The sequence below is a fragment of the Rissa tridactyla genome, chromosome 1, assembly GCF_028500815.1.
Source record: "Rissa tridactyla isolate bRisTri1 chromosome 1, bRisTri1.patW.cur.20221130, whole genome shotgun sequence".
NCBI classification, from domain to species: Eukaryota; Metazoa; Chordata; class Aves; order Charadriiformes; family Laridae; genus Rissa; species Rissa tridactyla.
The window spans coordinates 26,405,694-26,418,816 of record NC_071466.1 but is presented as its reverse complement, the minus strand read 5'-3'; the positions used below and the strand labels follow the sequence as shown (position 1 = coordinate 26,418,816).

Below are 13,123 nucleotides of genomic sequence, written 5' to 3'. Positions count from 1 at the left end.
CACAGTTTGTCAAACGCAGGGGTCAAGTGTGATTTGAATTGAGGTGAAGCTTGTTCTAAAATATTAAATAAACACATTTGTAACTCAGAGAGAACAGCAAGTCATCTCTGACCTGCATATCACAGGCTGAATAATTTTCACCCGGTTGCTCCAGGGTTGTACTCACAATATTATTATAATATCAGTATGGCTAGGCATCAGTTCAAATCACGGTATATAACTGAATGTTCACGGGAAGAAAAAGAGTCTATTTACTTTTTATGCTTGCCGCTCTGGAGCTGAGGAAACCTGGGGCAGCCTGAGGATTGACATTGGACTGTTAGCTCTGTGGATGGAGTGTGAGTGTTTCTAACTTAATTTACTGATGAATGTATGTTGAGCTTGCATTAGCTCAGTGTTAAATGGCAATAAAGGTATTAAGAGTTAATGGAAAATGGAGTACAGAGAGGCTATTGCTTTGGAATAGTACATTTTTGAATAATTGCATTCCCGGTTGATTTGTTTTTATAGATCTCTTCCATGTCATTCTTTGTGCTTTTTGAAGTAAATTTCTGTGAGGAACAGATGAAATCTAATTTTCTATGTGGCTTGCATTTAACAGATATTTTATTGCTGTGGCATTTTATGTAAGTTATTAATTGCAAAGCACATTGTGATGTGCAATTCTAATTCTAGCTAATTTGATTACCCTTGCAACACAGAACAACTTTACTTTAGGAAACTCTTGTTAGCATGTAATAAGATCTTGCAGTTGGGAGGGCAAAAAAAACCCAAACTGCTTGAGCACTACATTTTCATAGTGCCACGCTTAAAATCACCGTGCTAAAATTCTAGCGCTATGCCGGCATGGAAGGTGTGTTGTCCCTCTCCAGCACTGCTGCTGAAAGGGTTGGAAAGACTATCCATAAAGATAACTGTATTTAGAAATATTATCAAGAGTGATTAACCAGCCTCAGTGCTACAATCTTAATATGGGTCCTGAGAGCACTGTGTGTCTAGCTAAAAACCCGCTTGCATAAGGATGGGTAAATGTGCTGAGCTGCAGAGATGTGTGCTCCTTACTCTGTCTTTCAGATAGACCACAGATGGAAAGACAGTCTGATAATGCGGATGCCAGCCTGGGACTTAACAATTGTCATTCAGTTTTCTAGTTTGAAGCTTTCTGAATAATCACTGAGGTTTGTATTAGGCTTTTATGGGACTGAGCAGTAGTCCACATGAGCCACAGTTGCTGATCTGTAAAATGGAAATAGCAGTGCTCTTCTGCCATCCTACAGTGTGATGAGGATGGCGTTTCATCCAGGAATTGCTAAGATGCAGTAGCACAGCCATAGAAGTACTGAGATGGAGAAATTAAACAGTATGACAAACAGTATTCAGTCAATGCTCTTCAGCGTACTTAAATGTAAAAAATCAGCCAGATTCATACATACGTATTGTCAGGATTTTTTGGCAAAATATTTTTCTACAGAAAAATGCTCTACTGAGGGAGTACAACTTTCTGCAAAAGTATCTTGGTTTCTGGGAAGCTTTGTTTGTGAAAGGGCCTTTGTTCCAAAACGAAGAATTCACTGTCTTCGACTGCCTCTGCAGCCCCTCATGAGTTGGGAAAAGCCTAAGTTCAAGTTCAGGCTCTGCCTGAGTCGGAGCAAGGCTGTAAATCTCTTGTCCGCTTCCCAGGTGGTAGATGCAGCAACAGTTACTGGTTTTTGTGGTTCAGACTCCACTGGAGTACTAAGATGAAATCACAGATCACTTCCCGGCTGTTCTCAAAAGCAGGACTCTTGTCTTTTGTTTTCCACTGATGACAATAATAATGACAATAATTAAAACACAGATCTTGGATCATATTGAGCTGTAGCGCAGAATACCGATTGCAGAGTTTCATTATTTGTTGTTCAATACCTTTGTTTTCACCTTTCAGGGCGTGCTGATGGTTGGTCCTCCTGGCACTGGCAAAACAATGCTAGCGAAAGCTGTTGCTACGGAATGTGGAACAACATTCTTCAATGTGTCTTCCTCTACCCTGACGTCTAAATACAGGGGCGAGTCTGAGAAGCTGGTCCGCCTCTTGTTTGAAATGGTATGTCCTCAATGACGTGATCTGGGGATCATTAAGGTGAGAAAGGACATCTCTCGGTTTCCTGCCCCTCCAGTAGCATGTTGGAAGCACTGGGTTCATTTAACTGACACTCCCTCAACCAGTTAGAAAAGCACAATCTCTGTGTTTCCATCTGTTTCTGGTATGTTGTTGAGGATGATGAAGAAAATGGTTGAACACCCATGTTTAGGATAGCGTTTTCTAGACAAGTGTAGAGTTGTAACCTTGACAGAAATACAGTTCTTAGTTTGGATAACAAGCCCGTGGAAGTAGATTTGAAATTGGAAGGGATTTGGAACTGTTATGCTAGAAGCAATACACGTTTTAGTTCTAATTCTGTTTTGAATGATGGACATAAGCCTCTCAGTGAAGTTGTGGGTGCAGTCCATCACACGGGCTATGTGAAGGACGTGCCCATGTGGACCTCTACTGAAGAGTCATTCACCTTTTGGGATCCTTATTACGCTTCTACCTTACTCTCAGGTAAATCCTGTCTCTCTTGAGGTAGGCTGAGCTCCCTTCTGTCCCCTATGCTTACCCCCCACCAGCACAAAAACCTGAAAACTGCCTATATTTTGATTGTATTCCTTTTCCCCTTTGCAAGACCAGCTGCTGAGGAAAACCAACTGACACTGAAAGGCCCCTGACACAAGGAGTAAAATTAAAAGTGTATAAACTTCAGCATATGGCAGACAGTTTGTAAATCAAGATCTTGAAGTACTTTCTTGCGAAAGGCAGGGAAGATATGCATGTAGTATGTCTAGTGGGACTGGGTCGTGGTCTGATGAGGGCCTGTGCTTGCTGCTGCATCCTTAATGTTTTCCTTTGAATAAAGGCAAGGTTTTACGCTCCAACAACAATCTTCATTGATGAGATAGATTCCATCTGCAGCCGCAGAGGCACGTCCGACGAACACGAGGCGAGTCGCAGAGTCAAGTCAGAGCTGCTTGTGCAAATGGACGGTAACAAGTGTTTAGATCTGAGTTTGGGGCTGGGGTGCTGTTTCTTTACCCGTGGGAACGTAAAAACTTGAGCAATTTGGAAAACCTGGCTTTATAGGTCCCCCTTTATAGGGTTTCCTAATAAGGCAGAACTTAAGAGTAGTGTATTTTTGGACTGTTTGAAGGCGGGTGACTGAAAAGGGTGGTCTGCTTTATTTTTTCTAAAATTGCCATTTTGGTGGTAAGTTGAAAATTCATATTTTAAGAGATACAGACTCTAGGAGAGCAGATAATGGGATTTGTGCAGTTTAATACAGGTCTTTAATTTTGATGCAATTTAAACAAATTTCTCCCCTTTGCTAGAGTCTCCAGTTCAGGGACCCCATTGTGAGATCTGATTTTGCTGTATTTTGTGGTGGCAGCTAGTATTACCCTTTTAGTCAAATTTAGTGTGCAGGTGCACATAACGAGGATGATATCAGAGGAATACTGTACGGCATAGTGGTACTGTATGCAATACATTTGTATTGAAGTTATTGTTTAACTACTATTTCTAATGTCCTCAGATGTGCAGGTTCATCGTGGTAAACTCAGGGTAGGTGAATTTTTGCCCCAAAGTGATAATTTTTTTGCAGTCCTCATTTGTGAGGCCAAGGAGTGATTCTATTTCTTCTATGGCCAGATTTGACAGAGATAGCGCTTTCGGTGGGACTAGCAGGGCCACACTCAGGTGTGACTGTGTTATTAGCACTGTCAAAGAAAGCCCTCCCCTTACTCAGCAAAAGAGCTGTCCCTCTCTCTGGGACAGTGATGGTCCTGTCACACCTAAGCTATGGGAAGTTTGGAAAAGGGCAGTAGGACTATATAGAGCTGTTGCAAAAGCCTGGACAAAGCTACGCAATGTTTGTCTGCGTAGCGTTTCTTAGCAAGCATCTCAATCAATAAGAGCTGTGGAGTGAAATTGCGCTAAACTGTGCTTGCAGGGGTAGGTGGTGCTCTGGAAAATGATGACCCTTCCAAGATGGTTATGGTCTTAGCAGCTACAAATTTTCCCTGGGATATCGATGAAGCTCTCCGACGGAGGCTGGAGAAGAGGATTTATATACCTTTGCCCACAGGTATGTTTGCTACAAGCATTTTCCTTTAAAATGGCCTTTGTAAGATGAACTTAGGACTACTGCAGGACTGTTGGATTTGGGAGGAATCTTTTTTGTGATAAGCAGCGAAATTCGGGGGTTAATCATTTGGCTGGGTCACTTTATTTTTAAAGAGAGTGAGAGAAAGGGAAAAAAAATGCTACTTGCTTGGGGGCTTCAAAACAAAGAGCTGCGGCATTTCATTGCAAGCCCATTGATGGGTTCTTACATTTTGAAAGAGAGTTAGCTTTAATGAGCCTGGAATTATTTTAAATGTTTAACAGTCAGTCCTTGAGTGATCATCAAAGGCAGCCTTTGGACATGTTCAGAAATATAGCAAATGCACTCCGTGCCCTTGCAGACAAATGCAAAGAAGTGGATCCATGAATTTTCACTTACGGGCTTAGTTCATTGTAAATCACTGCTTGCTCGCCTTTATGACTGTGCTTCGAGTCACTCAGAATGCAGCAGGCTGATTGCTTTCCTGCCCTAAGACGTCTCGGCTTGTATTGTCTTTCCTAGCTGTCAGTCACCTGTCCTATTAATTTTGAGATTCCTATCGCTTGAAGTTTGCATAGCTTCGTTTCTTCTTGGTACAGTGGATGCCTCATCTCCCTGCATGAGCACTCAAGATAACAAGATGCGTGTTCGTGGTGACAGCAGTTGTGATTGAGTTTAGCAGGTGTAAGGACACCTAATAGTTCTACAGCTTGTCTCTGCAGCTTACAGGCGGTAACAGCTCCTAACAGGATGCCTGTCTTTATGACCAATTAGTTTAAAATCCTATCAGCTCTTGCTCCTGTTTCTAATTAAACCAGATTGTTTTTTGACACAGTGCATTACGCCTTGGACAATATACAAGATGTGCTCCAGTTTTATATCCGATCTTACGTTCTGTTACATCTTGTGTAAATAAGAATGTTGAGCTGTTCTGGGCAAGTCTAAATGATGCATTTATAACTGTGCTGTGTGATTTGATGTGGTCATGCATTTTAATTGAAAAAGTGATATGATATATGTCATATGTACACCTGTATATTGTGGAATTTGATGCACGTGTACATTTTACTGTGCTTCATTTTCAAAATACTGCAAGGACTTGCTTATCCCCATAGCAAAGATTAGAAGAATGTTCTCTGATACAGGACACTCTCTGCAGGTATGCCATATGTGCATTGTGCTCTGTAAATAATAGATTGCCGTCTTATAGCCAGTGCCAGTTGTGTATGATTGATAACTCGGTATTCTTGACAGTTGTGCAAAACACACAAAACCAGCAGCTTTAGACAAGCTTTCTGATTTATTTTGTATTTCCTCTCCCCGCTTTTTTTAATTAGGGACATCAATAAATAAAACCTAAGTGTGGTCATTTCCTTAAGATTTTTAGCCTTCCCTACTGCTGCTACTTCTGTTGTGGTTGTCCTTGTTTCTAGGTCATAAAAATTGGTCACTGTGGAAATAAAGATGCTGAGCTGGTGTTATGGTTTAACTCCAGCTGGCAACTAAGAACCACCCAGCCACTCGCTCACTTCCCCTCGGTGAGACGGGGGAGAGAATGAGAAGAGTAAAAGTGAGAAAACTCATGGGTTGACATAAAGAAAGCTTAATAAGTAAGGCGGAAGCTGCGCACACAAGCAAAGCAAAACTCACTACGGGCATTCACTACTTCCCATGGGCAGGCAGGTGTTCAGCCATCCCCAGGAAAGCAGGGCTCCATCATGTGAAAGGGTTACTTGAGAAGACAAACGCCATCACTCCGAACATGTCCCCCCCTTTCTTCTTCTTCCCCCAGCTCTATACACTGAGCAGGACATCTGTGGCATGGGATATCCCTTTGGTCAGTTGGGGTCAGCTGTCCTGGCTGTGTCTCCTCCCAACTTGTTGTGTCCCCCCCCAGCCCAGTCACCAGTGGGGCGGTGTGAGGAGCAGAAAAGACCTTGGCCCACTCACCCGTGGGGCAGTGTGAGGAGCAGAAAAAACCTTGGCTGCTCAGCAACAATCAAAACCATGCTCATGCCAAGTCTAAAACTTAGCACTATACCAGCTGCGGGTAAGAAAGTCAGCTCTATCTCAGCTGAAACCATGACAGCTGGTATGTTTTTTTCTGTACAGTAAAAGCCAGGAAAGCATTTGTCCTCTTCTTCACCACTCTTGTGCAGAGCAGCACCAAAGCCTAAGCTGTCAAATGGGAATTCCCAGTTACAAGCCTAGGCTGCGTATGTACCCATATGCACATGCCCTCTACAAGAGAATGGTTAATTGTCTGCATAAGTGCTCATTTACACAGCTGGTTATCACTGTGTGCACGCGGCATCTACGTCTGAAAGTGGGATACCAGGACATTTGTATTGTAAATACATTAATATGTTTACTGTATTATTGTATCTGTTTTCTATCAGGCTTCATCAGATTTCTTGGGTCCCAACTGGGTGAAGTGCTTAAATATATGCTTAAAGTTCAGCCTATTGTTAAGGGGTTTGTGCTGTCTGAAGCTCTGTTAATAGAATCCTCATTGTGGTTCTAATGAAACTGTGTGAATAATGTGCACTCAAACACTTGAACACCGAGTGAATCCAAAGGGATGTGGGAAGGAGGAGACATTTGTAGGATTTTCTGCCCTTGGGTAGTATGTGACCAAATGCTTTGTCACCTGAGACACAGCAGACATTTTTAATGATGTATGACTTTGGAAAAGTCTCAAGAGTATGCTGTTTTAATATCCTACTTTTAACCATATACTTTATTGTGTTTGATTGCACGCTTTACTATCGTAGAATTATTTAGGTTGGAAAAGACCCTTGGGATCATCGAGTCCAACCATCAGCCCCACGCTACAAACTTCTCCCTTACACCATATCTCTTAACAGCACATCTAAACGACTCTTAAACACATTCAGGGATGGTGACTCCACCACCTCCCTGGGCAGCCTATTCCAGTGTCTGACCACTCTTTCTGTGAAGAATTTTTTCCTAATGTCCAGCCTAAACCTACCCTGCTGCAGCTTGAACCCATTCCCTCTTGTTCTATCGCTAATTACCTGTGAGAAGAGACCAGCACCAACCTCTCTACAATCGCCTTTCAAGTAGTTGTAGAGAGTGACGAGGTCTCCCCCCAGCCTCCTCTTCCTCAAACTAAACAGTCCCAGCTCCATGTTTTGTTCTGTCTCTTTTCTTGTATTAAGCCCTTTTGTTTGTACTTTTCACTGAAAAATCTAAGTTGTGTTTATATCTTTTTTTTAATGTTACTCTTGCAAGTCTTCAAACAAGTATTTTTATGTTGTAGCAAAAGGCAGAGCAGAACTACTTAAGATTAATCTTCGGGAAGTAGAACTGGATCCTGATATCAGCCTTGAAGAAATTGCAGAGAAGATTGAAGGCTATTCTGGTGCCGACATCACTAATGTTTGCAGGTATCTCATCCCCCTTAATTTGCAAGCAAAACTGCACAGAAAGTCGTCATTTACATTATGGGATAAAATGCAATACCCACTGCAGCTGAAGCCATGCTAACAGTGACTATGCTTGAGGCCATATCTATTTACTGTAACCATGCGTTACTGTCACGTGGAGCAGTCTAAAGACCATGGAGCCTTTGTATGACATCTGGTTAAGTTTTCTTGGCTCTGAGAGAAAAAAAAATGTCTGAGCAAATGCTGTGTTATCATTGCCTGCATTTACTGAATATTTTTTAAAGTAGCGCAAAACAGTTTTGGATTTTATATATATATATTTTTTTAAATACCATGAGTTTAAGAGCATTTTGTGATGCAGAGGAACCTTTCACAGAATACTTCTGTGGGGCTTCTACGTGCTGTATGTTTGGACAGCCCCCAGTGCAGCACGGTCTTGGTTTCTGCCTGAATCTTCTTGGTGCAAAGCTGACACGGGTAGTTTATAGCATTAGTATTGAATTTATTTCCATCCTGTTCCCACAATTTGTTTCATTTTTTGACAAATGAGGCTTTTCCGGTGGAGGACAGGTATTTGAAAAAACTTACCAGTAGGAAGCCTACCTCCCTTACAGTGTTAGGATCCCTGCCAAGAAAAACAGATCCTTTAAGAACGTGGCTTGGGATTTTTTTTCTTCCCCTGCTGCTTTGGTGAAATTGTGAAATGACTTCATGGTTTTGAAAACTTGGTGTGTGTCACATGGTGCAATAGTTAAATTACCTGTTTTCCCTGAGGCCTGTGTTATCCCTTGCTGGGAAGAAGCTGGGGAAAGAGAAAATGTAATTTCAGACTGCATGTGGGCCGTGGTGTGAGAAATGAGCAGTGTTCTCCGTGCCAGTGGGCCACACTGGCAGCATCCAAGCTGGGGAGGAGTCAGAGCAGGTAGAGCATGAGGAGCCACAGGCACCGATGGCCTCAGCCCTGCAGGGCCAATGGCCACAAGGGTCTGATGCCTCCTGCTCTGCCCTTTACAGGTTCAAGTGCTCCATGCGAGCAGGCAACAGAGCCGGGCTGCGCTCCGAACACTTGCTGACTGTCATTTTGGGCTACACGGTGGGGAGAAGATTGAAATCCAAGGGGTGGAGGTGCAAAATCCAGACTACTTTTAAAAAAAAAAAGTCTTTGAGTGCAGTTCCTCTCCCATCTTGCCCTTTTGTGCACCGAAGTTGTAAAATTTCATCTCTATGAATCATTGTAAAAGGTTTTCAATTTTATAGTTTTAATTATCTCTGCACATTTACCATATGCTTAAATGGATTTTGATACCAATGCATTCTTTATGTTGAATTAATGTAGTGATCGGGCAACATGGAAGTTAACAAAGACGTGAACTGCATCTTCTATGGTAAATAAATGCTCTCTTAAGTGTTCCTGCCAGTGGTTTCTAGCAAGAGAATACAATCAAAATTCATAGGCTTACAGCACATGCTGCTACCAATTAGCTCCCATACATTGTCCTGTATTTCCAGGGATGCCTCTTTAATGGCAATGAGACGACGTATTAACGGCTTAACTCCAGAAGAGATTCGTGCACTTTCTAAAGAGGAGCTTCAGATGCCGGTTACCAAGGGGGACTTTGAGCTGGCTCTAAAGAAAATCTCCAAATCTGTTTCTGCTGCAGACCTGGAGAAGTATGAAAAATGGATGGCGGAGTTTGGATCTGCTTAATCTCAGTGACAGCTCTCCTTTGCTACGGTTTTATGGTTTTTGTTGTTTTCACTTGCAAAATGAGTTAGAAATCTTTTCAAAGGTTTAATAGAAGGTCTGCCTCTGGCCCCATCCCACCTCCTTCTGGTGGCAAGATCTTTTAAACTCCATTTGCCTTTAAAGGGAATGAACGCAATAATGAGGTGACATTGCAAAAGATATTTTATCTCTGAAATAGTAAAATAAGACAAACAGGAAGGGAAAAATTATACTTGTGAGGATAATCTTTTTATTTTTCCAGTGAAGAGCAGTCGTACTTCACCTCCTCATAGTCATCTTTCATGGCTGGAATCAATAAATCAGCTGGGGGATTTGACTCCAGAGGAGCTGACAAGGGCTTGCTGTACCCCCTGCTCTTCAGTGCTACGTTTCTGTTGAGCTGCTGACTCTGCCTCCCTTGAACGTGGCATTGAAGTTACTGTTCTGTCTCTGCTCGGATATTCAGAGCAAAGCCTGTGGACTGATTGTCGTTGCACAGAGGAAATGAAGATCAGTTTTCTGTGAAGACATGGGCTCAGCTCTCCTCTCGTGTACACCCATTTGGAATTGATGTCACTTCAGACTGGAATGATGTTACCTGTGACAACTTGTGATGGAAATGAGAGGAAAAGGGCCTTGATTGATCTCAGTCTGGTTTATGCTTGATCTCTAAACATAGTTTGTACCAGTTTGACCAGTAGACACTTTGAAGTTTGACTAGTAGGCACTTTGACTTAAGTTACGTCTTGCACTTTTATGCTTATGTGTCATCCTATACTTTTTCTGTGACATCTAGATATTGTTATTATTATTAAAGTGCTAAGAGTTTAATACAGTAAAAACACTAATATCAAGGCTGTCTTTAAAACACAAGGCTGTCCTTAAAACACACGGCTGTGGATTTTCACTTCTTCTGATCAGACGTGAACTCTTTCCTAGCTTTACTAGGCAATGGGATTTGCACCTGTTTATGTTGCAGAACTGTTCATGCTTCCTAAATTTTTTTAATGAAGTTTTCTTAAAAATGTATGTATGTTATTGATTTAGGGGAAAATAATTTGTGCAATCTCATTTATGTCGTTACCTGTTTCTTCCCACATACGAGTTGCAGGGATGAGAAGGGTTGGGTTATAAGCTCTAGCATGAGAAATCCTCTCTCCCGAGTTATTAACTGTCATGGTGAGTATATGAGCTTTTTGCAGACTCGGGCTGCGAGTCTGACACGTGAAGGTTTCCCGTGGCAGGAATGGGAAGGAGGTCAAATTTACAGAGGAATATGCAAGCTCTCAATTTTTTGGTGATTTCGTGAGCTAGGCCAAAGGATCTTGGTGGATATGCGTTGCTGTGCGGTTTTTAGGTATTCTGCCCTTCAGCTGCCTGCTGAGACTCCTAGTGGCATGGCCAGATGTGGCAAACTGGAGTAAGAAACAGATAACACCTCCTCTTGAATGGGAGTATATCCTTATTTGCTCCCTTTTGCTAGTTCTTGGGAGTTCCCAGTAATGTCAGTAATTCAGCACACTGGTCTCTTGGGCCATGACATGTGAACCACTAAGGCAAACGCTGCTCATCTCTGCCTACTGTTCAGTAGCGAGGACTGTCAGAATATATGCATGACAGCTCTGCAGCATCTATCTGATTACCTGAGCGACTTTTGAAGCTGTTTTACTATTGCTACTTTGTCTGTCAGTATTCCTTTTTCTTTCTTTGTATGAGAAGACCATGTCTTGGATTGATCCTTTCATTTTAAAGGGCTGCCCCGATTTGCATGGAGAAACACCAGGGAGATTCTATCAGTCTCGCATTTGCCATAAAACTCAGTCAGGGCTTTAGAAGTATGTTTCCGTGTGGCACTCCAGAAAAATACCTTCTGGGGCCTCCAGACTGGTTGAGACCCAGCTGTTGTTCATATCTTTCCAAGGACAGAGCATCTCTGCTGCCTACTGTCAGGCCCCGTTACACTCCTGGACGGGAAGGTTAGTGCAGAAAGAACACGAGCCTTTACCCTCTTCAGCTACAGGGAGAATAAATGCTTCTTTCCTGGCCAGTTTGCAGTAACTGCACAGTAGAGCCCTTGGGATTCACAGTACCTGTGGCTGTCAGACTAAAAGGAACAGTTCTCTCTGCGTTGAAAGGTGAGCAAGCAGAGGCAGTGTTGACTTTTCATAGTTTTTAGATAAATTCCTACTAGGGCTAGTCTGTTCCTCCCAGGGAATAACTGGACTTTACAGAGAGAAAGCTTTGAAAACATTGCTCCAGTCTGTCATTTCTTCCTTAGGAAAGCTGTAGGCTGCAGCCATTACTCGTTTTGTTTGTTGTACTGCAGAATCTTGTGTGGCCCATGCCAGATTAGCACTTCAGGGTCTCTCACTAGAGAGGCCGTTGCTGCCCGAGGAGCTTAGTCTACACAAGAAAGATCTAGAGGGGAATGAACATGAATGCCAGTAGCTTACCCTGTTTGTCTGCCCAGGAGCAGTGCTGGCATTCGGCAGTTGCTGCTTAGAAAGGTCTAAGTACCAGTTTTCTTAGTTTCATGTTGCCAGCAGCAGTGCCCTTCCTGCTGATGAAAGCACAGCGTTTAGCAAAAATGTCCTTCCTTAGCTCTTTGATGAACCTTCTACCTTCAGGCATTAAACTTCCCTCTTAGATATTAAGCAAAATTCCCTGTACTGGGCATTCCCCCTAGTAGGAATTATTCAGATGCTGTGTTTTTTTTCTCTAAAGGTCATGATTTCTACCCCAAATATGTTTTTCCTAGAGGTCCATTCATCCTTTACTGCTGCAGAACAGAAAAGGGACAGTTTCCAGGCTGTAGATGTTTATGTGTACAATGGTTGTGCCCGAGCATTGCACCCGTGACCTGGGCTCCGCTAGGTCAGGCACCCTGCAAGACAGAAACCATCCCTTCCCTTCTGAGACTTTTCAGGACAGGGATCAGACCCTGTGTGCTGACCCTCACATCTTCACCAGGTCACTCTGGTGCAGACACCTAGGTGGGCTTGGAGTCTGGGTTATTAACCCAAGAAGGGAGCCAGAAGCAGGGTGCAGCAAGGGGCAACCAGGGAAGGAAGGCTGGGCCAACAGCAGCAGCATCTCAAGACCCTAAGGAAGGATGAGCTTACGGCTCAGCGTAAGTCCAATTTGTGTCCCGCTGGGGGAAACCCTTGTGTAGGGATGTTGGGTTCCTCAGAGAGCAACCCACAGCCTGCTGCAACAATTTCTTCAGTCTGTGTCTGTATGTGTATGGAGACACACGCGCACATGGGTGTATGTGTATATATACGCACACAATGTGTGGTGCTTCAGTAGTCTGTACCTAACTTACATAAAAAACATGTTTTAAAGCTGTGTTTATGCGTCTCTTTATAAACATCTGTGAAGGCCCTCTTGGGTGGCACTGTTAATTTTTGTACAATAAGCAATCTGGTTGTATGAAGTAATAAACGTACGTGTAGAGTCTGTTTGTCTCACTGGGGATGGGCTTTGCTGTTTCCAAAGGCTGCCATACAATGCAGAGCTTTTCAGCGTGTCACGCTGGTGTTGGACTCACCAAAGTCCTGGACGGAGAGCATTTAAAGCAGAGCCTGTTTTTTTTGGATAACGCTGTCAGCAATGCTTTCCCTCTTAAATCGGCCTGTCGTTGCCACAAGCTATAAAATGGGGAATGCTCCAATGCCCAGCACATGGAAGGAGGGTGGGGGAGAGGAGAGCAGAGGCCCCAGCAGATGTTCAGTGTTAGCACCTGATTCAGACCTCACAGAGCCGGGCAGGCTTTTTTATTACTTGCCGCTGGGCTGAAAGTATAATCA

General features: G+C 43.1%; 1 protein-coding gene across 1 annotated transcript in view; it reads left to right on the top strand.

The window, feature by feature from the left end:
• The window catches only part of KATNAL1 (katanin catalytic subunit A1 like 1), a 44,892-nt gene extending 32,051 nt beyond the window's left edge, over positions 1–12,841 (top strand). Inside the window, exons 8-12 of the mRNA XM_054197701.1 lie at positions 1,925–2,083; positions 2,937–3,063; positions 4,026–4,160; positions 7,462–7,588; positions 9,098–12,841. Coding sequence (XP_054053676.1) covers positions 1,925–2,083; positions 2,937–3,063; positions 4,026–4,160; positions 7,462–7,588; positions 9,098–9,296 — 747 coding nt within the window. The 3' untranslated portion in view covers positions 9,297–12,841. The remainder of the gene's footprint in view (positions 1–1,924; positions 2,084–2,936; positions 3,064–4,025; positions 4,161–7,461; positions 7,589–9,097) is intronic.
• The last annotated feature ends 282 nt before the right edge of the window (positions 12,842–13,123 follow it).